Source organism: Bos mutus, chromosome 13 (assembly GCF_027580195.1).
Source record: "Bos mutus isolate GX-2022 chromosome 13, NWIPB_WYAK_1.1, whole genome shotgun sequence".
Taxonomy (NCBI): Eukaryota; Metazoa; Chordata; class Mammalia; order Artiodactyla; family Bovidae; genus Bos; species Bos mutus.
Window position 1 is genome coordinate 41,554,231 of NC_091629.1, and position 27,037 is coordinate 41,581,267.

Below are 27,037 nucleotides of genomic sequence, written 5' to 3' on the forward strand. Positions count from 1 at the left end.
AGTCCTGCATGGGTGTTCTGCACTGGATCCTGCAAGCCTTGTAGCCCATCTCACACACAACTCCATGGACTCTCCTTCTAGACCTCCACACAGATCCCAGGAGCACTGGGACTCTCTGTCTCCTGGCTCCTGGCACTCCTTGACCCTTCTCCTCCTCTCTGGGTCTGCAGCAGCTATGAGGGCTCGAGCCCAGGAGGAGTGCTTCCCATGAACACTGGCAGCTCCTCCCGTGCTGCCAAACAGCCTGAAGGGTAAATCAGTACCCAATTCTATCAGTTCATCAAAGTCGAAACTCTCTAAAGTTTGTTTAATTAAAACAAGAAGTTCTTGGGCTTTCTCAGGTTAGATGTGCTCAAACCCCAGAATACTAGATTTCTCCTGGCTCTCTGGCTGAGTCTCTTAGTCCCATTCCCTGATGGTCTCCAATGCTCGACTCAAAAGAAAGAAGGAAGGGAGAAGAGCCTGGCACTCCCACCCCCCCAGATGTCTTGTAAGTCTCGGAGGCTTAAAAACATTGTAATTGATAGAGAAGATCAAGCAAACATGGTCACTTCTGGCTTTTAATTCTCAAGAATCGTGAGTAGCAGAGCAAAATAAAATGCTACTCAAGGATCATGAGTAGCAAGGCAAAATAAAATGCGAAGGTCCACTGTTGGCTACGACTGTCTTCTCCCTGGGATCCTGCTCAATACCTCTGTGCCTGTGGGGCCAGAAGACAAAGGTGTGCATCGCTACGAAGCCGACAAGGGTGGCACCAGGGGAAGGAGCCATCGTTCCCCCAAAAATATCTCTTCCCAACCACCTTGAATGTTTTATCTTCCTCAGACAGTCCCCCAGATCTGCTCCTTCCTTGCAATTCAAGCAGCCCCCTTGCTCATCTTGCTCCATAACTGACTTTAGATGAATCTGCTTCTGGAACTGGAACTGTTTTCCGTCCTCTCCCAGGGCCCACAGAAAGCTGATGTGAAACAATGTGTATCACACCAGCCAGAAAAACCCACAAATCAGAGCAAACTTTGAGATTTTTTTATTTTGCATTTGACAGTATTTTCTGAGTGTTAGCACAATGAATGCGTTTCCGAGATACCATCCTGCCACAGAGCCAAACGGTGCTTAGGCGTTTAACAAAAATATAATTCAAGCCCTAAGGAACACAAGCTGGGATTCAGAACAGAATTTAACATCTCTATGTACAGAGATTCTGCTGCGAACACATCCACCGAAAGGAGTTGATGTAGAGACCAGTTTCACAATAAATAATCGCTTCTCGAAACTGTATACCATCTCGCTGGTACATCAGTCCTTTCCATTTCCGTATGATGGATATTCACATTCGTACCTTATACTACTCATTGAGAATTTAGCATTTGGCCAAGGCTAACACCCCAGCATCCACCATTGCATTAGCACCTTGGCAGGGGAAGGGAGAGGGGATGGGCGGCCTCTCCCCATCCCTGCGGTTGAAAAACACCGTCTTCTTCAGCTGCTCAGTAATCTCAGCGTAGCCACTAGAGCGCAGCTGAAAGAGATTGCGAACTGTCAGGCGTTACAATTCCCAGTTATTGCCAATTATATAGATAAATAGAAATTTACATAATTTACAAAGCGCTTGTGTCTGTGGCTTATTTTGAAGCCATTCCCCAAAGATCCACATTTCTTCCTGAAAACAAATATCACTCTAAATAGCCTTGTGCTGGGGCTGCCTTCACAGCGGCTTCCAGGGAACCAGGTCTATGGTTCATCAGTGTGCCTGTTGGCAAAGGGCACAGAAGTCCCTCTGCTGCACGGCCTGGGGTTCAACACCTGAGGGTGTTCATTTCCTCCTTTTCTTATCACAAACATCAAGAATCCTTTCTTTCTTCCTTTCCTTTTCTTTTTTAGATGTATTCTTTTAGTGGGTACCAAACACAGCTGAAAATGTCTGTCTAAATCCCATAAGCTTCAAACTCATCAACTCCTGTAGAGCTGTGATCTGCTAGCTCACCCCTGGTGCCTGCCCCCTGTGATGGGTCGGACGTCGACATGCTCCGACGGAGCCTGCATCTGTTCCCAGATGGACATGGGTTTACATTTGCAAAGAGTTAGCTTGGGGTCCACTCACTCCCAGAGAGAAGTGGCTTTGCGACATGCCATACCTCTCCAAAAACAATTTCCTGAGTGAAACCGGAGCCTTGGGCTGCGGGCCCTGAGGCACAGCTGGGATCGTTTTACCCATTAGGGAAGCTGGGGTCTTTGGATGGGGCATTCTTGGGAAAGGGCTGTATTGTTAAGTGAGGACCCTTTGAGTGGGTTTTCTCCCCCAGGCAAAACTCATTTCTTTTCCTCAAAGAAGTGGAAATGTGAACCAAGGAGGAGCCATAACTGAGGTCTTCCTGCTGCAGGCCCTTCTCCCCAGGGAGCTCCCGAAAGGGCCAGTGGAGGGGCAGGCAGACCACGGGGCGGGGACGTCCACTTTGATGGAGGTCTAAAGCCTACTTGCTTTGTCTGGCCTTGACTTCAGCCTACCTCAGAAAAGGCGGAAGGGATATGCAAAAGAGAAGAAAGAAGCCTATAACAAAAGCCAAGCTCTCCACTACCTGAAAGGGAGCCACCCCATCCTTCTTCAGCCTATTCCTTGTTTTGAACAAGCTCCTTGGCAGAGCTTCTTGGCAATTTCAGAGCCTGCCATTCGCCTGAAGGTGTACACCCAGTCATCGCTGCCAACAGAGCCTTGGGAGCTCTCTCTCTATTGCAGCCTGGTCCCATCTTTGAGGATCACAAACTCAGGACCGTGGCAAGTCCCACTCTGAAAATGTCAAACTAGGGATGACTAACTCCAGTCTTGCAAGAAAGTCAGGACCATGCTTATAAGGAAAGACTTTTTCTTTCCAAGTAAAGCTTCTTACAGGAGCTTGACAAGCAACGTTGTAAAGCCTAGAAGCAGATCCTTTCCGGGCCCAGGTGGGACATCTGTGCCAATGTCCTCACCTCCTGAACATCAAGCCAGGACAATGACAACAGCACTGGCCTCCCCTGCCTTCCCAGAACGTGCCCAGCACAGCACGTTCCTACTGCAGGGCCTATGTGCTTACCCTCCTGTCTGACAGCCTCCCTTCCTCATCACTCTGGCTCACCCTGCCCCATTTCCTCTAGGTCTTTATGCCACTGTCACCTGGCCAGTGAGACCACCCCACCTGCAACCACCCCCAGTCCTCCCTACCCCCAGCCTGCTCCTGCTCTCCTTCACATGCCCTGCTCTGTGTTTTATGTACTGGTTTGCTATCTGCTCCTCCCACTATTTAAGTGCCAGGAAGGCTGAACTTTTGCCGTATTCTCAGTAGTGTCCCCAGCATTTAGGATGGTGCCCTGTACCTCACAGGTGCTCAATGAATCCTTGCTGAATTGAGTAAATGACATAATAGTTGGATGGTTTAATCACACTACTCCCTCACTGAGACTGGTTTGGGTTTGGGGTGAGGAAAAAGAGGCAAAGTGGGGACTGGTGGGGGCCTAACTCATCCTCTCTAGGGTCTGCCTCTGCCACTTCTCTGCGTTTTTATTGTGGATGCTGACAGAGTCCTCTCCAGATGACTCGAAGCAATCTGCTACCAATTTGGAATGTCTTGTATATATCCAGAACGGTTTAACCCTCCCTTGATCAAACCATGTAGGAACCCAAACCCCCTCCAGGCCACTGCTACGAACATAAATTACCATCCCATTGCAGATATGTAGACAACTCATTAATAATAATTTCTGATTGATAGAATGACAAATAAACCCAGTTGGGCTGCTGGAAGCCCTTGGGATCATACAAAAACCACAAACAGGTTAAAAAATTTTATAAAATGAACTGGAGGACTTGGAGGACCTGGTGCCCAGCTGCTGTAATTCATCTCTGTCCAGAATCAGCTGCTGAAAAGAAGAAATGATTCTTTTTCTAAAGATCACATTTTGCTATGGGAGCAGAAGCATAATGTGGGCCCCAGCAGATGAGCCTGCAGGGACTCCAAGAAGCAGTGGTTGGTGAGCTTGATCCAGACCTGGTGAAATCCAGGGCTGGACATCACTGCTCAAAAGCTACAGAGAATGCAGAGGTCAGCTCCTAAGACAGAGAGCAGGCTGTCCATAGCTTTTGGCTGCTCTGATCCCAGGGGACAAAGCAACCCCCCCACATGCAGTGGGGTTCCCGCTAGCCGCCTGCACAGACCAAATGTACCCCACATGTCCTCCATGCCACCCAAGGGGCAGCGACTCAGAAAGCAACTTCACCTCCTCGGACGCACGCCCCCCAGGGCACCACCAGTCTGCTTTCCCACTTCTTTGTCAGATGTTTCTGCCGACCTTGAATTCCTGTGGGGAGAGAGCCAGTTCAAATGAGTCAACCTACTTTCCATGTGGCTGGTTTTCCAGCATCCAGTAAGGCTTGTCTTTCCACCAGTATAAGCATGGTCCCGCAGGACTGCCTCTCGGGTAGTTTCCGAAGGCTGAGCACACGGGGGTGGAGTCCCACTAAAATCCAACCTCCACCCACACTCCTCAGTTATCCACTGGATATTAAGGAGCCAAGAAGAAAAATGTGGTTGTGCTGGGGGTTCCAGACAGCAAGCCCTGGGTGCCTGGTTGGGGTGGCACCTGCTGCATAAAGAGCCCCCCTGCTGGTGCTTACTTGCCCAGGAAGCACCTGGAGGTGCCATCCCACCAGCGACGGCTCTCAGAAGAGGCTCGGCAGGGTAGCTCTGCCTGGCGGGGTCTTGGCCCAAATTAATGAAAAACAGGAGCGAGGAGCATTAATAGGAATGGCTATTAGGTAAAACCCAACTTAAATGGCCATGACAGGGCAGACCTAGGGCCTGCTGATTTATCTGAGTCCACACTGACCCACAAGCTCCTCCAGTTGCTTGTAGGAGACTACAGGGTCTCCAACTCAGGGACAGGGGAGGCAGCCACAAAGTAAGACGATGAGGAACACAGGTGAATGGACGTTGCACATCTCACCCGTGGCCTTCACTCGGTACCAGCCTATCTGGCCATGAGGGCATGTGGGCTGGTGAGACCAGATGCTCCCATTTGTTACTTTCGAAGAAGCTAAAAATGTGCATTTGTAGGGGTGGTAGTGGTATTCTTTAACTTTTAAGAGTTAGCAACTTATTCAGATTTTGGCAAATTGCTATGCAATCCAGAAGAAATACCTCTGGAGACCAGACAAGGCCGCGGCTCTGCTCTGAAAGGCAGCAAGGGGATGGGATACCATGCCCACGGCCCTCCAGGAGCCGGGGCTCCACATCCCCTCTGCACGGTCCCCACCCTCACCGCACGTCAGATGGTATCCCCCAGGACAAGCCAAGCCCTCCTGTACCCACACTGCCTAGGGCAAGGATCTCTGGAAGTGCGGAAAGCCGGGGAAGGGGTCATACCCGCGGGCAGCCAGGGACCAGGTGCAGAACTGCAAGCAGGCGTCATCATCGCTCTCCGTGCAGGCGCAGCGCAGCGTCCCCTTCACCAGCTGTGGGCTCTGTGGGAACTGCCCAGCCGACCTCCTGCCCCTGCTTCCGCTGCCTCTGTAGCTGGACAGTCCATAGGGCGCAGTCCGTCTGCAAAGGAAAGAGCAACGTCAGGGCCACTCCTGGGCCTCCTCGCTCTTGGGCGCTGGCAGGTGTGGAGCTGGCGAAGGGGTGGGAGATGGTGGGCACAGGATGGGTGAGGCATGCGCTGCAGCCACGTCCCAGGATCTGGGATCCACACCCTCCCCAGGCTTTGAGCCTTGGAAAGCTTCTGGAGTGAACCCTTCACCCCTACTACCCCGACTCCCTGTCTCCTGCTCTCCCCTAAGCCCCAGGCAGTGCGCTGGAGCCTCAGGGTTGGAAAGATGGGAAGTCCCGGTGGAGGATGGAGGATGGCCTGTCTGCACCCTCCCAGCAGCCAGCCCTCTCTGGGCAGGAGCCAGCAATGCCAGGTGTGTGCGTGTGTGCATTTTCAGTCTTTTCAAGACCTAACCTCAGCAAGCACGCCTCCCATCCCGGATCCTTGCAGGGCAGTTCTGGTTTCCCCTTCCTGCATCCAAACCCCTGACATGGATATTCCTGCTGGCCCAAATGCTGATCCCAGTCTTCATCCTTCAGCCAGCAGCACCTGAGCCTGGTCATCCATACCAGTACGATGCCTTCCTACCCCGCAGCCCAAAGCCTGGTTTGTCCCTGCCCCGCCAGGCACTGAATTTCTTCTGTGCATACACCAAATGTGTAGTCTGTGCTAACTGGAATACAAATTCAATTCTGGCCGCTGAAACACACTGTGGCCTTGGAACAAGGCTTCCTTAAAGACGCAGACATGGACGCCTCTGTGCCCTGAGAGATACATAGCCAAAGACAGAAGTGGCTTTGGGAAAAGTCTTCTTATGAAGAAATAAATGCCTGAAACTATTTACCCATTTCATTTATGGTTGGAGCTGGCATGAGGGTGGTGGTGTCACTTGAAACAATAAATGTTTAATCTGTTTCTTATGCTCATGTCCATCCAAACCAGTGCTCTCCGGGGATGGGAGGACACTACCAAGCAATTCAGTGGGAAAAAGTTAAAAGCGGCTGCTTAATTCATTAGCACTACTGAATAGGATTTGGGGCAGATTAATAATAGCTAGAGGAAACACATGTGGCCAAAAGTTACTTTTCCAATAAATTCTGGCTTTCCTTCCAGTCCCCAGGATTAACCACCTTGGTTTCTGTGAGCCCCATGAAGTATCACCAATCAGCCACCTCAAAGGGGGTTCTGACATCCTCTGCATGCTTTCAAAATAACATCAAATTGAATTTCCTTTAATTTAAAACACATGCCATGGTGCCTTTTGGGGGTGGTGAGGACAAAGTGGGGGGTGCCTCATCCTGACCTGATGCTTGGGAGAAACCTGCTCCCTGCTGGACTGGAGACTGGAGCTGAGAACATAACCACCCCCACCCTCTTTCTCTTCCCCTCTCCCCACTCGCTCCTACCTGAGTTAGTTATGAAATGGTTCCTGGATCCAGGCAGGCCCAGTACGGAGCAGTCTGTGCTCACAGGATGGAGAAAGCAAGCAGGGGCCCTTCCCGTTCTGAGCTGTGCACGTGTTTTCAATCACTCAGACGTGTATGACTCTTTGCGACCCCATGGACTGGCCCACCAGGCTCCTCTGTCCATGGGATTCTCCAGGCAAGAATACTGTAGTGGGTTGCCATTTCCTTCTCCAGAGGATCTTCCCAACCCAGGGGCTGAACCCTAGTCTCCTGTGTCTCCTGGATTGGCAGGCAGATTCTTTACCACTGAGCTGCCTGGGAAGGCCCTATTCTGAGCGGAACCTTTGCTAAAACCTCATCTTTTCTCAGGAATGGGAAATGGTAGGGGTAGGGTAGCAAGACAATACCGACATTGTGAGGAGGCAGGATTTGGCTAAAGGTATAGATTTCTAGTAATAGGGCCACATTAAATCTCTAGGTGTTGACATTAAACCCAGGCCCCCATTTCTTGGTGAAAATTACACACAAGGATTAACAACCACGGCTCCCATTTTTCTATCAACAGCAAGACCTGCAATTTTGAAGTTGCTGTCAGCTGATTAGGCATTTGTGTGCTCAGAGCCAGTCAACTTCACAAACGAAGTGTTTTAAGTGAGGAAACAGGGCGACCCGGTATTCATTAACAGAACTGCTAAGCACGTTCCCAGCAGCCTAGTGGGAGGAGCTAGTATGCAAATGAGCCCTTGAAACTTTCCAGGAATGTTCATGGAGGGAGAAAACCCTGCTCCAAGCCTGGGTGTTCTAGGTGTGCACTCTGCTGGCTGACCTAGGAGCCGGTAGCAGGTGATGCAAGCTGAGAACCAAAGGACTTGGGAGATGGTCCTGCCCACCGAAGGCCCACCCTCCGCTCCGCACGGCACAATAGCAATTCCAGCTCCAACGAAGGCGCACTTCGAATAGGCTGAAAATTTAAAGGTTTTTAAAAATCTGATAAGCACTTAAATAAGAGTTTGGCTTCAGAATACCTTGGAAATCAGAACTTGATTTTAGGATTCTGGGGCTCCCTGGAGTCCTGTGTTGCAACATGGCAGCACTGGGAGATTCGGCACTTCAGCTTCCCATCCTGCTCGATCCCAAGTGCACCCCAAGCTCCACCCACCCCCACCCCCATCCTGCAAGCAGCTGCGCCTTGGCTGCCCTGTAGGCCTTGGGAGATGTGCCCTAAGCCCTGTTCTGTCCATGGACGTCAGACCCTGAAGTGGGCTCGGAGACACCTGAGGAGGGGGGATTCCAGGGTTATAAATACTCGGTACATGGTCTAGAAGAAGGGGCATATGGCTTTCAGTCCCATAGACTCCTTGCAGTGGGTAGGAGATAGGGCCAGAGGAGGGTCAGAGACGCCCTCTACCCCACAGAACCAAGGCAGGGGTCTTTCTTGTCCAGCTCTGAGAGTGGACACCAGCTCCAAGAGAGTAGGAGACAGGGCTCCGTCTTTTGCACCTGCTGTGGACCCAGCACAAAGCTGAGAAAATGAAGACTATTAATTAAGTAACTGGTTGTTGAGCGTGAGATAAACTAGACCAGTAAGACTGGATTCTCTCCAACCTACAATGTTCAACAACCACAAAATTCCTTACAAGGAATTTCTAACATTTGCCAAGCATCCACTATATCTGGGAATACCTTATTTTACTGCACTTCACAGATAATATGAATTTTACAAATTGAGGTTTTGTGGCCACATGCATTAGATGATGATTAGAATTTTTAGCAATAAAGTAGTTTTAAGGGATGTACATTTTTTAGATATGCTATTGCATACCTAATAGATGGCAGTATGGAATAAACAAAAGTTTCATAAGTGTTAAGAAACCAAAAAATTCGTGTGACTTGCTTTTTCACTTTGTTGAGGTAGCCTGGAACCACATGTGCAGTATTTCCAAGGTCTGCCTGTATCTCCCTGGGATTATGCCAAGTGTGATGAGGACGCAGAAAGGCCTTAGGGTATTCACATACTACTGGTGTAGTAAAACAGTACAGGATAAAGAAACCTCACCAGCCAATATGCACAGGTATGTACAAGGTACACAGAGCACAGAGAAAGGTTACCTGGATCCCGCTGTGTAGCACTTACATGATGATCACTCCACCCGCTCCAGTTTCCTGATTTACAAAAGTTGTTGGACTGAATGATACACTGCACTGCATGAAGAGTACTTAGCAAAGAGCTCCTAGCAGTGAATGAATGTGGCTACTGCTGTTGCTTTTTTAGTCTGGGAATTCAAGTGAGTTGTACCGGGCATAAAAAACCCTATCTACCAGCCCTGCATTTAAGATGTGTGACTAAGTAAGAAAGACAAGTAAGAAGGAACCAGAATGCCACCTGGCACAGCAGTGCCATTCTCTGTCAGGCTTCCTTTGGCTGGGCCATCTTTCTACATTGTCTGCCCAATAAGCACTCATGTTTTAGCTGTTGTCTTGGTACCTTTGTCATTTCTTGAATGATAAAGAAACGAATGTCTCTTGAACGGTGAATTGGAAGGAACTGATGAAAGAACTCTGAAAATGAAGTTAAATTGGCTGAGAACTTTGACCAGCACACCGTCTGACCTGTGGTTTAGCCTCCTGTTCTACAGTGGGGCTTACAGAACACAGTTCTTTATAAAAGTAGGCAGCATTTCAACCTGCTCATGTTCCAGTTATAATACAGAGCTCCAAACAAAAGAGAAGCAGGTAAGATCAGTCCAAATGCTCTTAGACAAAAGAAAACACCCCAAAACAATCACATTGGCAATGTCTAGTGTTGTGTGTCTTTGATATTAAATTGTCCTCAGCGTATGCTCAGAACATTCATTATTTGATCAGTGATGGTGATGCCAAGATCATACTTATCACAGTGTTCCTTATTTCCCATTTTCTCCCAGCTGTCATATATAAACGTTAGTAAATACTAAACTTTCAAATCTCCTGTATTCATTCTCCATCTGCATCATCACCCAGCCAGACTCTAAATTCTCAGCAAAGTCGATCGAATTGTCCTAGAAAGCCCAGTTTTCATAACCCCACCTACCCACCCCAAACTGAATAGTACTCAACAAATATTTGCAGAGTGGTTTCCAATGTACGGGCCTGGACTAGACTTCTGATGATTCATGACGGGCCCATGGCCCTGTACACACACAGTTTAATCTAGTGCAGAGGTTAGAAAATTGGCATTCCTGTAGGCTTCATCCAATCACAAGAGGGTGGTGTTTTTTTTTTTTTTTTTAACTTGAAAATTTCACACAAATATCCCAATTTCCATCTTCTCTCAGTTATACTCACTCCAGTCCCACACTCCAACATAGCAGCAGCTGTCTGCCGCTGAGTGGTACCATCAGAGCCTGGCTCAAACACTCTTGCTTGGCCCCAGTCCCTACTCCTGTGCTTTTCTTACCTGTCTGGCCTTCATGGGCATCTCAGGGTACAATCCCTGCTCTAGTGGCTTGTTCCATAAAGCAAAGCCAGACAGATCATGTGACATGGTGATAAAATTAGCACCAGCTACTATTTTTACAAACTGTTGTCATTTTCAATTTTAAAAAGCCCAGGTTCTGGTGAGTGTCTCCTCAACAAACAACATTTTCACTTCACACTCAGATGCCAAGATGATGCTGTCTCCTCCGCTTCACGTTTTCCTTCTGAAACGGAAGAGCAAGGTCAGGACCGTCTTTGGGACACATCGTACAGGAGGCACGACGCTGCTGACCGGTCCTGCAGCCGAAAGGAAGAGGAACAACTGTTTGCCAATGGCAGGCAGACGGCGGGGGCCCCCCAGCTGCCAGGCACCAGCGGTCATCAGATACTGCCCCTCACAGCTCCCCGGAGAATCAACTTCCAGACTCCAACAGGCTTTCTAACTAAGGCTCAATTTCAGATTTTATTAAATTTCTTCCTTAGAAGGTACCACTCAGTTGCTCTCTCAAGTTTTGAAACACCTTCTTGGGCAAGGAAGAAAACGTGGATCAGCTTCATTGACTGTCTTTGTAAAACTTAATCAGGAAAAAGTGTGAACTAGGAACTCTGTTAGAAGAATAAGACAGAATGAAGTAACTATAGAAAGTGACTGAATATTCAAAGACCTGTAAAAGCATCCATTAACTGCAAGAAACATCTAGTGGACTGCCCCTCCCCACTTCCACTGTGCACATAGTCATAGAGACAAGGAGGAAACAATAGCTCAGAGACAGAAACACCCGCCTTGAAAAACTTAAAAGCCCAGGATTCTCTAGAGCCTGAATTCAATGCTGGCTGTTTTCGTCTCCTGGAATCCAATCTCTTGTCTTTCCCCTGGGGAATGGTCCCTCTCTCCCTGTGTGAGGTCTTGATGAGACTGTCAATCACTGTATCTCGCCTTCCCACATCTCAAGACTCATCAGGTGACCCAAGCTGGCTCATGGCACCCTCTCCTTCCCAAGACACCTGAGCAAACCAATTCGAGGTCAGAAAATAGTTTGGATGGGAATTCCCTGGTGGTCCAGCAGTTGGGACTCTGAGCTTCCCCTGTAGTGGACACAGGTTCAATCCCTGGTCGGGGAACTAAGATCCCTCGTGCCACATAGTGCAACCAAGAATTAAAAAAAAAGAAAATAGTCTGGAGCTGCTACTAAGCATCCTGCATTGTCTGTCTGTGCCCTGGGACCCCCAGTCTTGTCCTGGTTTCTCTCTCTTTCTAAGCCTGGTCCTGCTTCTCCCTCCCTTCCAGGTGGTAGATCACACCATGTCCTTCCAGTAAACTCCTGTGCTGTGTGAGCTACATTTAAGTTTCTGTTGCTTGCAACCAGTGACCTCAAGCTGACCCTGGAACTCACTCTCTCAAGATGGATGCAACCATGATCTCTTGGGTTTCATAGAAAGACCAGGAGTCTCTGCAGCTGCCAAGGACAAGTAGAGATTTTCTTCATGCAACAAAATACAAAAGAATGTGTTCCAATTCAGGACAAAACACAGCCAACAAAGCTAGCTGGAGTCCTTTCTTCCCAGGTGTGCCCACTGTGAAATGTTTGGTTTGGATCACACTGTCCTTTGGACAGGTGGGAGCAAGCATACGACCTCATGATGCTCAGAGATACTTGGCTAACCACCTCAGGAGGCTTGTCCTCCAGTGAATTTACTCCTTGTCCACTCATCAAATGCCTGTGAAAGTTGGCTTGGGACAGGCCTCATGCCAGACAACCACTGGGTGCCCTTCCAACCTCTAGGAAAGAAAATAACCAGGAAATACATCTCCTCAGTGACCTCATTGTACAAGCAGAAACACATGCTTTCTGGTTCTAAAGAACACGACATGATCTTCCTGCTCACAAACAACATAAAGGGAACTGGCAATCTGCAGCTTTGCTTCTGCAGAAAATTGCCGCATCTCTAAGTGGGAGGCCCCCAAGGCAGACTGTTCCTCCACCACCCACGAAAGGAGGAAGTCCTCCTGCAGCCTCAGGAATAGCCAATGACCAGAATATTTAGAAATATCAAAAGAGTGAGCAACATGCTGTGGGTTGGTAGTTAACTTTTTTTTAAAGATATCCCCCCCATCCCCCACTCAAAGAAAGCAACCCACAACTCATGAGTTTATCCAGGACTTGGTTGTTGGGGAATTTTACCAGAATTACATGTATTTTCAAAGAGATCATTGACCCCCATCAGTCGGACCCAAGAAGAAGGGGTGTTTCCTCACCTGGGCTGCAGGTGTGGCTTCCTTCCTGTCCCCTGGGGTACGTAACAGCTGACCTCTGCCTGTCCACCTCAGCATCCAGGGCAGCCCAGGCAGTGCCTGGCTCAGAGCAGGTGCATAATAATACTGCTGCTGCTGCTAAGTCGCTTCAGTTGTATCTGACTCTGTGTGACCCCATAGACGGCAGCCCACCAGGCTCCCTTGTCCCTGGGATTCTCCAGGCAAGAACACTGGAGTGCGTTGCCATTTCCTTCTCCAATGCATGAAAGTAAAAAGTGAAAGTGGAGTCACTCAGTCATGTCCGACTCTTAACGACCCCATGGACTGCAGCGCACCAGGCTCCTCCGTCCATGGGATTTTCTAGGCAAGAGTACTGGAGTGGGTTGCATTGCCTTCTCCGATAATAATACTACAGCATCTCAATAGCAAGGGTCTGCTATGTGAAGAAAGGAGGGGAGGAAAGTGAAGTGAAAATTGCTCAGTTGTGTCCGACTCTTTGCGACTCCACGGACTAAACAGTCCATGGAATTCTCCAGGCCAGGATACTGGAGAGGGTAGCCTTTCTCTTCTCTAAGAGATCTTCCCAAACCAGAGACTGAACCCAGATCTCCCGCATTGCAGGCAGATTTTTTACCAGCTGAGCCACAAGGGAAGCCCAAGAATACTGGAGTGGATAGCCTATCCCTTCTCCAGGGGGTCTTCCCGACCCAGGAATTGAACAGGACTTCCCTGGTGGCTCAGAGGGTAAAGCGTCTGCCTGCAATGTGGGAGACCCAGGTTTGACCCCTGGGTTGGGAAGATCCCCTGGAGAAGGAAATGGCAACCCACTCCAGTACTCTTGCCTGGAAAATCCCATGGGTGGAGGGAATCTGGTAGGCTACAGTCCATGGGGTCGCAAAGAGTCAGAGACGATTGAGCATCTTCACTTTCACTTTCTCCTGCATTGCAGGTGGAAGGTATCAGGGAAGCTATCAGGGAAGGAGAGAGGGAAGGAGGTCTTAATTGGCCATTACTTCTCATTCCAAACCCAATCTCCCAAATGTTTAGAATTCTTAGCTGATGTATTGGATTTCTACTATCATTGTCCTGGAGGGAATATGGTCTCTAGATCACTTAAAATGGAAATACCACATCTTGATAGTAACTTCTGCAGACACATGAGGAAAAACCAGGCTGCCTGGAAGGATGAAGTCTCAGAGACAAAACCAGAGGCCTCCCTAGGCTGACAGACCTAGGATATTGGTCCAAATTGAAGACTAGCTCCCAGAGAGGCCCTGGCTGAGTGGTTTCTTTCTGGGGCTGAGAAATGAAAGGGCTGGATTTCTGAAGGCTCCGTCCAACTCCAAATTCCATGGAGAGATTCCCAAATGCCCTCACCGTTACACCTGAGCATCTCCGAATAGCGCAGATGCTAGAGTAGGGCTTCTCTCCAGCAATGAAACCACAATGAAATGTGGGGTCCCTACCTACCCCTAAGCGGAGAGAGTCCCAGGATCTTACCCACTGTTTTCAGAAAGCTTCATCCAAAGAGTAGGACTCTTCCACATCCTACCGCCATATAACTGAGCTTAGAAATAATCCCAAAGCCAAAGATTGAATCGTGCCATCAGGTCCCTCAACACAGTAGCCTCCTCCCCTCACACAGGCACACGGGCTCTGAATGAAGTCTATTTAGAGGAAGCACAAGTGGTCAAAGCCACAGAGAGTAACAGAAACATCCTTCTGTGTGTGCTGTGTGTGGGGTGGGATTTCTAAGAGTGACAGCTCAAAAAATAATCAAGAAGTTAGGGCAACAAATGCCTGCAATATTCGCAACTGAAGCCATTTAGGGAATCCAACAGGTTAGCTGGTTTCCCCCCTGTCTGCTATAACCCAAATGCATCCATGTGAGTGAGGTTAGTTTCCCTCTCCAACCCCCAGTGACCCTAACACATTCCAGGTCAAATGTAGGCATGAGCAATCCACGTCTGTCTGGCACAGGCTCATTATAACTTATGCAAAGCTGCAGACAGATGTGGCTCAAAATAGTTACCAGCAGTGGAAACAGAAGGAGTAAAATAAGGAGCAGGTATTTTTTTAAGGATGGGGGTATGTGTAGGGGGATTAAAAAAAAAAGTCCAGACGCCATCACACATCCCTTTAAACAACCCTCAGAAAGAAGAGCCTGGAGAAGGCAATGGCAACCCACTCCAGTACTCTTGCCTGGAAAATCCCATGGACAGAGGAGCCTGGTAGGCTGCAGTCCATAGGGTCGCTAAGAGTCAGGCACAACTGAGCGACTTCACTTTCACTTTTCACTTTCATGCATTGGAGAAGGAAATGGCAACCCACTCCAGTGTTCTTGCCTTTAGAATCCCAGGGACGGGGGAGCCTGGTAGGCTGCCGTCTCTGGGGTCGCACAGAGTCGGACATGACTGAAGCGACTTAGCAGCAGCAGCAGCAGAAAGAAGAGAAGACACCCTCACTAAGTTTCATAAGATTTCATCTTTAGAATGGAAAAACCTTACTGAATGAAGACATACTTGCCATGGCAACAAAAATAAAGACACCCATTTTCTTCCTAATCTAATTTTTTGCATTGTTGTGGTCACTCTGATCACTTGATTGCTTACCTCGAGCTAAGAAAACTTAAGTCCCTCTAGAGACACAGGCTCTATCCCAAAACAAGAACCAAGCAGAGTCAGATCCTGTCTTTATTAGAAATGTTGGTATTTGGTTGATTATGAAACTTCTGCACTCATTATCATTTTTAAAAAACATCGCATTCCCTTTCATTTAACTTTATGGCATCCCCTTCAAGTTTGCTCCTGAAAGAGTATGTCACGAGCCTCACCCTATCTTGCCACCCTACAAGAAATCTGTGGAAATCAGATGTAGAAAAACCCAGAAAAGCTACAGACACCTCTGCTCTCTCACGGACCTGCTTCTGGCTTTTGGCAAAGCTGTTCACTGTTCCCCAAGTTGTGGGTCATTCATGCCATCACCAAGCAGCACAGGACCGCAACACCTTGGCCACATCTGAGAGCCTCTGAGCCTTTCTCATAGGTGCATGAATCTGTTTCTGTTTTTTAAATTACTGAGCCAGGCACAGGGCTCGCTGGCTGCCGCATTCTAGAGTTACTGTTTATTAAGGCCTCCTGCTCAGTTGGCCCTAAGAGGTCATAAAATAAGGGAAGACCTGTGCCTCCAGGACTCTGAACACCGCTAGGTTCTCCAAATGCTCTTGGCTCTCCCGAGACTCCAAACTGGGGCAGACGAGAAAGGGTGGGGATGCCCTGTTCTGCCGTCCGTTCCTGGGGGCTTGGTGGGGCAGCAAGACTCTAGAAGCCCCTGGAACCTTGTCTGGACCAGCAGCTTATCTACATTGTGGCCGTTGCCTAGATTTATTTTCCTTCTAAATAAAATTGGTTCCTGTCCTAAATAGAGGGAAATTGTGTGTGCGCACGTGTGTGTCCCGTTTTAAGGAATTCTGTTTCCACCGAAACATGGCTTAGACTGAGAGGGTTATTTCCTTCTGTTAAACAGTAAATCTACTTCTAATGTACTCCAAAGCTGAGCGATGCTTACAGGGGACTACCTGGAGGGAGGAAGTGGAGCACAGGCAGCCCCCATCAAACTTGCTGAGATGCTGTGGATCCAAGACGGGATTGCGATCTGGCGCTACAAAGCCTGTGAGTTCCAACCGGCTGTGGGGCCCCCCTAAGGAAAGCACTGTTTGCTTCCCAGCTTCCTTTGTTTTAAATTCTTGCAGGAACAAACCACACCAGAGATGTCACAGCCTTTCATCTGCCTTCAAATTTAAGGCCAAGTTCCTAGTTGCAACATCCTCTTCGTCTAGCAAAAATCCAAGTTCTCCCTTCAGGGGCACACAGGGTCATGACCTCCTCGATGCAAATCAACCTGCTTTCCAGCCTCAAGTCTCTTTCTTATCCAGTCGGGATCAGCAGCATTTCAATGAACCCATCTTTGCCCCCAGACATCTCACCTCCTCACATCTATTCTGGGGTAGAAAAGAAGACGTTAGGTCCAACTGAACCCAACCAGGAGGTCACCTTGCGTGAGCTGACCTTGCCAATAAACTCTGAAATTTAGCCCCACGGCTATCAAACTTTAAAAATGCATCTTGCCGTGAAATGTTCTGAGCTGCTGCTACCCAAACTCAAAACTGGAATGTAAACATGTATAGATTTCTAAGCAGGAGAGGGTTACGTGGGAGGGAAATGACTCAGAGAGTAAAAACATGATCAGTCAGAAAACTGAGTTCAAGATCATTTCTAGTCTGGCTGATACTGTCTTCTCTTTTTATTATTTTGGCTGCACCCCACGATGTATAGGATCTTAGTTCCCTGACCAGGGATCAAATCTGCAACGCCTGAATTGAAAGCGGGAGTCTTAACCACTGGACCACCAGGCAAGTCCCAATACCATCTTTTTTTATGTGTTCTTATGTATTTACCATTTTTGGTAAACAGATTCTGTAGTTATTCCCTGGGATGCCTTCCTGGTGGCCCACACTCAGGTCTTGGGTCCTGAGACCCAGGTGCTGTGTACAATGAGAAATGACTGCAAGGCATTGTGTTTGCTCTGTTGGGACTCAGCCTTACTAAGATTTCATCATTTAACAAAGGGGTTCCAAGCAGATCATTCAAATTATCCTGACATGCCCGGTGGCTCAGACTGTAAAGAATCCACCTGCAATGCGGGAGACCTGGGTTCAATCCCTGGGTTGGGAAGATCCCCTGAAGGAGGGCATAGCAACCTATTCGAATATTCTGGCCTGGATAAAAGGAAGAGGAACCAGTGATCAAATTGCCAACATCTGCTGGATCATCGAAAAAGCAAGAGTGGTCCAGAAAAACATCTATTTCTGCTTTATCGACTATGCCAAAGCCTTTGACTGTGTGGATCACAATAAACTGTGGAAAATTCTGAAAGTGATGGGAATACCAGACCACCTGACCTGCCTCTTGAGAAACCTGTATGCAGGTCAGCAAGCAACAGTTAGAACTGGATGTGGAACAACAGACTGGTTCCAAATAGGAAAAGGAGTTCGTCAAGGCTGTATATTGTCACCCTGTTTATTTAACTTATATGCAGAGTACATCATGAGAAATGCTAGGCTGGAAGAAGCACAAGCTGGAATCAAGATTGCCAGGAGAAATATCAATAACCTCAGATAAGCAGATAACACCACCCTTATGGCAAAAAGTGAAAAAGAACTTAAGAGTCTCTTGATGAAAGTGTAAGAGGAGAGTGAAAAAGTTGGCTTAAAGCTCAACATTCAGAAAACTAAGATCATGGCATCCAGTCCCATCACTTCATGGCAAATAGATGGGGAAACAGTGGAAACAGTGGCTGACTTTATTTGGGGGGGCTCCAAAATCACTGCAGATGGTGATTGGTGATTGCAGCCATGAAATTAAAAGACGCTTACTCCTTGGAAGGAAAGTTATGACCAACCTGCTGCTAAGCTGCTAAGTCGCTTCAATCACGTCTGACTCTGTGCAACCCAATGGACAGCAGCCCACCAGGCTCACCCGTCCCTGGGATTCTCCAGGCAAGAACACTGGAGTGGGTTGCCATATCCTTCTCCAATGCATGAAAGTGAAAAGTCAAAGTGAAGTCGCTCAGTCGTATCCGACTCTTAGCGACCCCATGGACTGCAGCCTACCAGGCTCCTCTGTCCTTGGGATTTTCCAGGCAAGAGTACTGGAGTGGGGTGCCATTGCCTTCTCAGATGACCAACCTAGACAGCATATTAAAAAGCAGAGACATTACTTTGTCAACAAAGGTCCGTCTAGTCAAGGCTATTATTTTTCCAGTAGTCATGTATGGATGTGAGAGTTGGACTGTGAAGAAAGCTGAGCACCGAAGAATTGATGCTTTTGAACTGTGGTGTTGGAGAAGACTCTTGAGAGTCCCTTGGACTGCAAGGAGATCCAACCAGTCCATCCTGAAGGAGATCAGTCCTGGTTGTTCATTGGAAGGACTGATGTTGAAGCTGAAACTCCAGTACTTTGGCCACCTCATGCGAAGAGCTGACTCACTTGAAAAGACCTGATGCTGGGAAAGATTGAGGGCAGGAGGAGAAGGGGACAACAGAGGATGAGATGGCCGGATGGCATCACCGACTCAATGGATGTGAGTTTGGGTAAACTCCGGGATTTGGTGATGGACAGGGAGGCCTGGCATGCTGCAGTTCATGGGGTCGCAAAGAGTTGGACATGACTGAGAGACTGAACTGAACTGGAGAATCCCCATGGCAGAGGAGCCTGAAAGGCTACAACCTCAGACACGACTGAACGACTGAGCACAGCACAGCCAGACCCTACCACGCTGCCACATCACCCCAGCCCTCCCCGCCCCACCCCCATTGTTACTGTACCCACCTGCTTATTTAGCAATGCCTTCAGAGAACACCATGCCCCTTTCCCCAAACATTCCAATTATTCACCAGGGAAGCAAACAACAAAGGAGGGGCAGAAAAGGGCAGGACCAAATCTCATCAAGCTTGGACAACCTTTGGCCACCAGGGTGCTTATCAAGCTGCTTATCAGCAGGGCAGTCAGCCAGACACACCTTTTCCCAGGGTCTGTAAACCTGATGCAGAACAAATGCTAAGCGATCACCCAAGAGGCATGGTGTAGGGAGGAACTGGGGTACCCAGGTGCAAGCTCCTCAGTGTTACTGCAGGAAGCTGGGTAAGACCATGGTTTAAGGGTCCAAGGAAGCTGACTTCGGCAGGACTTGAGCTTCTTCGTCCCAGGCTCCTCCAATCACAGACTGTGTGGAGTGGCAGGGAAGGTTATGCAGCCCCCAGGGTTGTACACTTATCCACATGGTCCTGCGATCTTGAGATATGGAGCCCACTAGAGTTCAGAGACTGTGCTGAGCACACTCCGCACACTCTCTCGTGTCATCCTCACATGTCGTTACTCACAGGAGTCATGGCCAACATCAGTGTGGACCATTGCCTGCAAGATCATGATCATGCTCAAAAGACTATCCCTCTGCCTCAAAAGCTGTATCTCCAGCAACAGTACTCCCAGTCCTGACTTTTGGGTCACATGATTGTTACTGGGATCCCTGTGATCACACAGTGGGTGGACAGCCATTCCCACATCAGCGGGAGGCTGGAGAACCAGATCCATCCATTCCACTGGGATGTTCTCAAACTTAAAATGTCCCCTCCCTAGAAATATGTGGCATACCTCTCTTGAACAACAGGAGGGGCAAAGATGACTCTGTCGAATTGTTGCCTTTCTGTGGGAGAATATATTGAATAATTATGATTATTTTTACACCTCTTCTTTGGGGAAAAATATCGTTCCTGCTGGCTGAGTCAGTGTGGCCAGGCTGGTCACCTTGTTAGGTCACCATCCTAGAGTCACACTGATGTCTGCACCTTACCTGGGGACACGGGGAGAGGGTGTACCATCCCCAGGCCATGCAGCGAATCACAAACAGGACACCGGGCAGAGCTCCTGGGGCTGGAGTCTTCTCACGAGTCTACAGAGCCCAGATTTCCACCACAGCCGTGATTCCAAGCATCCTGCACTGCTCTTTCCAGAAATACATTCCTGCTTGTCAGACCATGTGGCTCAGATTTTTGTTTGGAAACACTGTCACGGTCACAGCATCACAGTGCCTCTGTCATTGCATCCTTGGAGGGATTAACAGATGGCAGGTCCACTCAGTTCTCAGGAACGAAGTGGGAGAGACTGAGCGGGGCTCCTTGCTGGGGCCCTGCGGCTTCATCGGCTGTCAGAGCTAGTGGTCTCACTCTGCGGCCAGGTGGATCGATGGTAGCAGGTGCAGAGGGGCTGCCCTGCTGTGGAGTATGGTTAGCACTGAGAGCTCTGTGATGGTTAATTGTATATGTCAACTTGACTGGGCCACAGTACCCAGATCTGTGACCAAAAACCAGTCTAGATGTTGCCAGGAAGGTATATTTTAGATGCAATTAACATTTAAATCAGTAGATGTTGAGTAAAGCAGATTACCCTTCATAATGTGGGTGGGCCTCATCTAATCAGGTGAAGGCTCTGACAGAGAGAAGTGAGATGCCCTGAGTAGGAAGGGAATTCAGCCTTCAGGATGCCTCAGACTGCAGACTGAAACATCAGTTCCTCTGTGTGTGTGTGTAGTGTGTTTATATACACATAGAGATCTATATATACACATCCTATTAGTTCCGTCTTTCTGGAAACCCCAACAAAGACAATCCCTCACCATGTCACAGGACACTCCTGTTTTTGAAGTATTCTTGTGGAACAGCCCCGAGTGCATAGGGATGTAAGTATGTGGCCTGCTGCTGATGCTAAGTCACTTCAGTCGTGTCTGACTCTGTGCGACCCCATAGACGGCAGCCCACCAGGCTCCCCCGTCCCTAGATTCTCCAGGCAAGAACACTGGAGTGGGTTGCCATTTCCTCCTCCAATGCATGAAAGCGAAAACTGAAAGTGAAGTCACTCAGTTGTCTCTGACTCTTAGCGTCCCATGGACTACAGCATACCAGGCTCCTCCATCCATGGGATTTTCTAGGCAAGAGTACTGGAGTGGGGTGCCATTGCCTTCTCCAGTATGTGGCCTTCTTGTCCCTATTTCTCTCCTTATGATCTTATTCTTGGCATATTTTCCATGACCATGAGATGAGATGAGTATTTCCTCTGAGGTGGGGTTTTGTTTTCGTTGGCAATGGTGGGTTTGCTGGGGGTAGGGGCAGGCACGGTGGCTTCCTAACAGGGCCAAGGAGAGCCATGAACATCCCTCGCCTTGTGGGCGGGCAGCCGTCTCCGCACCTCCCCAGGTCTAAGAAGGCAGCTGCCCGGGATGCAGTTGGCTCATTTCTCTTCGGGGCCTGAGATCTTCTGGAGGAAACAATGGAAGCTATGAGCAATAGCCCCAGAAAAATCCACATTCCTGCACATGTCTCTAGGGATGTGAGACCTCTGGGACAGGACACCTCATTTGTGGGAGAAAGTCCTGCAGATAGAACCTCAGTGACAGCAAAGACCAGCATTACTAAGCATCTACTATGTGCTGGGTGCAGATCAAGCTCAGATCTGGAAGAGCTAAGTGCTTAGAAGGATGTGGGGAAACCAGAGAACGTGGATCTCATGCCTGGAAAACACCTCTGGGAGCAGCCGCTCTCTAGAACCTTAACTTTCCACATGAGATGCAAGAACAACATCCCCCCTTAAGCAGCTTGCAGGTCCTTAAATGCAGCTGAAATGACCTTCTCCAAGAAGGCCTTGCAACTTCCCAAGCATCATTCTGAGATAAAGCAGGATTTACCTCTACCTCCGTGCAACTGGAAGGCAGTAGAAGGAAAGACACTGGAAGCTGAAAATCACCCAAAGTTCCAGACTCTCAATTTAGGCATGAAGACCCAGACTCCTGTGGTCTCCCAGCACAGCCAGTGGTGGGGACAGGATGCAAATCACACCTGGAGAAGTCCCAGGAGATGAAGAAGGTCTGCTGAAGAAGAGGGGTGACAGCTAAGAGAGAGGAGCCCTCGACATAGGGTTCTGATGGTAGGTTGGGGAGGGAGTGGGAAGCAGACTCAGTCCTCAGTGTGCGTCACCCTGCCCTTTAGTTCACTCCAGTCATTTTCAGATGCTTCCATTTCTCTGAAAGCCCAAGTTCCCTAAAGCCCACTCTCTCACTTTGCAATCTTGTCCAAGATGTTTTAAAGTTTGCCAGTGAAGTTGCCCATACAGCAACAGACAATTTTCAGAAGGAAGGAAAGAGCAAAGGAGGGAGAACAGGAAAGAAAGGAAGGCAGAGAAAGACCATCTGGGAACATCTTCCGTGTAAAGGTTATGTTGCTTGTCTGACTTTACAATGCTCAAGTCTGGCTATTGTCACTTCTTGTTTCCCAGGGTAGCTCATGAAACTCCCAAACACCATATTTAATCCTTCCCTCTAGTGTTTAAAATGAATCAGGGTCTGGGAAGAAGGGAAGAGGTAAATCAAGTTGTGAGGGGAACATTAGCAAGTTGGATATCCTGGGAAAAGCCAAAGACCCATGGCTTCATCTCAGGTCACACATGACAGCTCAGAAGGGGAAGACAGGATTCCTACCAGGTCATGGGGATGGGGTGAGTGCTTCCATGCAGCGAGTGCTCAGAGCTTGGCAACAGGCAGAGAACTAAGGTGGTCTCCCAATATCCTCTCCTTTCTCCCCTCCTATCCTCTGCAAAGTCCCTTTCCCCTAACTGGCTTTGCTTTCTTCTTTCTCCTTCTAGAACCACAGCCGGGGATTCCTGCCAAGGTTGCCCTGGGTTCTGCGAAGCTAATTTAGTCAGAGGACGATGCCAAGAGGATAAGAATCAGAGAGGATAAATGTCAGGGTGATGGAGACCGCAGGAGGAGGTGACGCTGACAGCTGTCTGGGAATAGAAGGCTGTCAGTGGCAGCCTGTCCAGGAGTCCCTCCCCAGCACACCTCTCTTTAAGATCTGGCCTGGTCATCCCTCCCTCTGTGTGCCGACCAGACATAACCCAGCAAGCAAGTTCTGGCATTGGGGTCAGCTCTCTATTGGATGGCCTGGGATAAAATGAAAATGTAGAGCCCTTGCTTCAAAGAATATTAAGCATTTCATTGTGTTGTACACCTGAAACTAACACAATACTGTACATCAACTATACTTGAATGTAAAAAGTATTAAGCATTTCAAGACATCAACAATACACTTTAGACTGTGAGGGTCCTTCTGAGCCCGGACCTTGTACACGTGTCCAGGCTCCTGAGTGGAGCCAGTCCTGCCTGCCATGCAGGACAGCAAGGTGACTTTCTAGACCAGATGTACTCAGAGGACTCACGACCTGGTTTTGAAAGATATCCGACCCCCTAGGTTCAGTCTCCTTTGCACTTCATCCTTGGGGTATCGGTAAAACAAGGTAGGTATGTGCGGCCCATCAAGCTGTCACCCAGGGTGCTCAGAGGTCACATGGCTCGGGGACAAAGGAACCCCTGGATCAAGGGGACCCAAACACTGAAGCAAAGTTGCCTGTCCAGGCCCAGGGCTCTGGAAAGGCTAAGCAGGATGCCCAAGGTATCCCAAGAATACCCAGAGACACCTAGAGACGTCTGGTCCAAGTCCTGGATTTTAGAGACCAGGAAAGCAAATTCCAAAGGCTGGTGACCAGATTGAGGTCAAGCCCTCTTCACAGTTTGCAGGAGGATATTTCTTTAGAAGGGGTTCCTGAGCTGAGTCATTACCCACAGCCTCGGGAGAGGGGCGACTTTACATTAAGGAGACTCCAGGAGGGTCTCAGGTGGCACTGTCTCAGTTTTGCAGTAAGAGAGTTCTTACGGACTGGAGGAGAGAAGGGGAGCTGTCGGGTGCAGGGGTGACATGGGAAAGAGGAGGAACTGTGGGCTCACCACCCAGGAGGTAAGGAGCCTGAATTCCATGGAATGTCACCCTGTGGGGGAGGTTTCACTAGGCCCTGCCTAGCCCACCCCTGCACTCCCTAGAGAACAGGCTGCTTTCAAGGAATTTGAAACTCCTCGGAGCCTGGCAGGGTCAGCAGAGGGGCAGGACCCACATGGCCCGGGGGCAGGAGTAACTTTCGGGGCTTCCTCCCCCCAGAGGGATTTCTCAGGTGTCTAATCCCTCTGGCTGGCTCATTTCATTCACCCCTCGACCAGATCAGACACTCTGGGCTTGGGTTTCTCCCAGGCCAGGCCCTCAGAGGAGATGAGAGTCACACCCTTGACCTGCAGAGCTGACCTGGGTTGGCAGGAGGGCTGAAGGCTGTGCCAAGTGGGCTGTGGGCTGCCTGGGCTCAGAAGGAACTAGGTCCTCCTTCAGTGTGAAGAGAGGGTCCTAGCCAGGAGCACCCCTCCCCTCCCCCGGGCCAACTCCCCCCAGGGCTGACTCACTCAGGGGTGTTGATCCAGATGATGTCCAGATGGCAGTAGTAGACGCACTCTCTGTCCTTGTAGGTAAAACATGTGCAGCGCCGGGCTCGGTGGTGCACAGGGACCCCCTCGGCCCCCTGCTTCCCGAACTGACTTGGTCCCTGCTCCCGCCAAGGGCTTCTGGGGCTTGGACCCCAGGCTGCCATGGTGGCCACAGTCTCCTTGGTGTCCCCCTCCGATGTGGCTGCAGAGGAGGCCCGGGGCATGCTGCTCCTGCCAGCATCCCCAGACTGGGGGTGAGGCACCCATCCTGCAGGAGGCAGATGGAGGGGCTCCTGAGTTCCTAGGAATGCAGACCCTTACACCCACCATCCCGTAGAACCTGGGGAAGGGGACTATCAAACTTTCTGCCAAGTCTGCAAGCTAAGGATACTTTTTTGTTAAGTCTCCTAGCTACTCCCAATGTTCGGAAAATTTTGCAAAGCTATGTGCAGCAGTTTCTGAAAAGCTTGCAAGTTGTGTGCACACTTTGTGACAATCTGGGGAGCTCTTCTCACTTACTGCACAGCGTGCAAGCCATCTGCACCCACTGAAAACGTGCAAGCATTGTGCAGGCTTTCTGAACACTTTGCAGTCATTTTGCACAGTTTCTGAATCGTTTGCAAACTTTTGGAAAAGTTCCCGACTTCATGAAAAATTGACCAACTCGGGCCCGGGCCCCAGGTCTCCTGCCTGCGTGTGGGCTGCAACCTCCCGGGCCCGCGGGGTGGTCCGTGCCCTCAGCTTCTGCCCTCTAGCCGGCCTCCAGGCCGCTCCCCCGGCGAGGCACCCTCCCCGCGCCCCCGATCCGGGGTCCTTTTGTGTGTGCGCTCGCTCCAGGAGACGCGCGCCTCCCGGCCCGCTTACCTGCGGCGGAGGTCACAGCGAGCCCGAAAAGGAAGCACAGCCCCAGCTCCATGAACCCCGATCGGGGGCGGGCGCACCGCGCCGGAGGACGGGCGCCTGTGGCCGCCAAAGGGCGCTCGGGCCGGGCACAGTGGGCCTCACCCTCCAACTGCAGATGCTTCGAGGCCGGCCGCTGGCTCGCCGCGTCCCGGGCTGCGGCCAGGAGTCGGCTGCGACCGTCACAAACTTCAGAGCGCGCTGCCCATCCCGGCTCAGGGCTGCCGGCTGTGGGTTAGGGCTTTTCTGGCTCCCGCACCACCCCTTTCGCCTCCCCGCCCCCCGGAGGGGCTGGAGCTGCAGCGCGGGGGCCTTTGAACCCCGGGCGCACGGGGGTCGCCTCCCAGGCGCTGGGGAACCGGCTAGTCGCGCAGCGGCCCGCGGCGCACCCAGCACGGCGAGGGGTGGGGGCGGCGCGCAGGGCCGGGTTTGATGGGTGGGGTGGGGTGGGGTGGGGGCCGGGACAGCTGCCGGAAGGCCACGCGCGCGCACACACGCACATGCACACACGCACACGCGCGCACTCCCGCTCGCACCCCCACCTCGCTGCCTGGCTGCCCCGCTGCCCGGGGACCTGCAGCTCCCACCCCAGCACAGTGGGAGAGATAAAAGACTGCACGGGAAGCCTATCTTTTATCTCCAGGGTTCGAGAAAGCAGCATTTGTCAGCGTTCACCTAATGACACCTTACCCTTGCACAGACCTGCCTGCCAAGGCCCTGGGCGTACTTTACACTCGTGACTCACGGGCACCGGTAGAGTCTCCCAGCCTCTCCCAGGAGCTCAAAGCCGGTGGGTGTGGGCAGCAATCAAGAGCAAAGTCAACCGAGAAGTAGGGTTAGCGGTCCTGGGGTGTCCCAGCTCGCTCACAGCCCCTTCCTTGTGCAGGGGAAGTGGCTCCAGTGATAGGCAGGTTCCTCTCCTCATCGCCCAAGGTGGTCTTCTGAGCTTCACGTGTAGGGTATTCTCCCAGCTTCCCTGAGACTGGTCCCCTGGGCTGAGCAGCACAGGCGAGAGGGTCGGTTAATCTGTTTAACACCCTTTTTGCTGAGAAGGGCGCTTGGAAACTATGCTCAAGAAAGATTTGTGGATGAATGAATGAATGAACCAATGAATGCTTCCTGTGGACTCCGCCCTGGACTACTGACCTCTGAGCACATCAGGAAGCCCTTAGAGCCCCTCCCTGGCCAGAGTTCCCCCAGCAGAGGGAAGAGAGGCAGCACTCCAGGCGGCATCAGGCACTTCCCTTTTAGCTGCTGGCTGTTCCATCTGCTTGACTGATTTGGAGTTTGCTTTCCCTGGGAACCTGGGGCAGGGCAGGGAGTCGCAGGCCACACAGGGGAAGAAAAACAGGTCTGAAGTCATGAAATCACTTCTCATATCTCAGGACACTTGTGGTGACTTGACAATGTCCACCAATCCTTTAACACTCCTCCCCCAGAAGATAAAGTTGAATATCACCCCACTCCCCTTTAGCCTGAATGACCCACTTGGGAAAAAGTAGAAAGTAGCAGAAGTGACTTGAGTGCCTTTGGAAGCAGAGTTGTG

General features: G+C 50.1%; 1 protein-coding gene across 2 annotated transcripts; it reads right to left on the minus strand.

Annotated features, from left to right (window-relative positions):
- Positions 1-1,011: 1,011 nt before the first annotated feature.
- EDN3 (endothelin 3) lies at positions 1,012-26,200 on the minus strand. 2 transcript variants are annotated; one of them, XM_005910818.3, is made up of 6 exons: positions 26,182-26,200; positions 25,456-25,719; positions 24,571-24,859; positions 5,397-5,573; positions 4,252-4,332; positions 1,012-1,519 (listed from the first exon to the last, which is right to left on the minus strand). In XM_005910818.3, exons 2-6 carry the CDS (start codon positions 25,505-25,507, stop codon positions 1,480-1,482), a joined length of 639 nt encoding a protein of 212 aa, XP_005910880.2. In that variant the 5' UTR covers positions 25,508-25,719; positions 26,182-26,200; the 3' UTR covers positions 1,012-1,479. The 2 variants fall into 2 exon arrangements, with proteins under 2 accessions (XP_005910880.2, XP_070237575.1); XM_070381474.1 differs by lacking the exon at positions 26,182-26,200 and having other exon boundaries at positions 1,012-3,894; positions 25,456-26,144.
- Between the last annotated feature and the right edge of the window lie 837 nt (positions 26,201-27,037).

Bases quoted from the DNA above. Each gene is read 5' to 3' on its own strand.
- EDN3 (XM_005910818.3), bottom strand. From the start codon at position 25,507: ATGGAGCTGGGGCTGTGCTTCCTTTTCGGGCTCGCTGTGACCTCCGCC. The intron at 24,860-25,455 runs GTAAGCGGGCCG...TGCCTCCTGCAG, and splicing joins CGCTGTGACCTCCGCCGCAG to GATGGGTGCCTCACCCCCAG. The intron at 5,574-24,570 runs GTGAGTCAGCCC...TTTCCTTTGCAG, and splicing joins ATCTGGATCAACACCCCTGA to ACGGACTGCGCCCTATGGAC.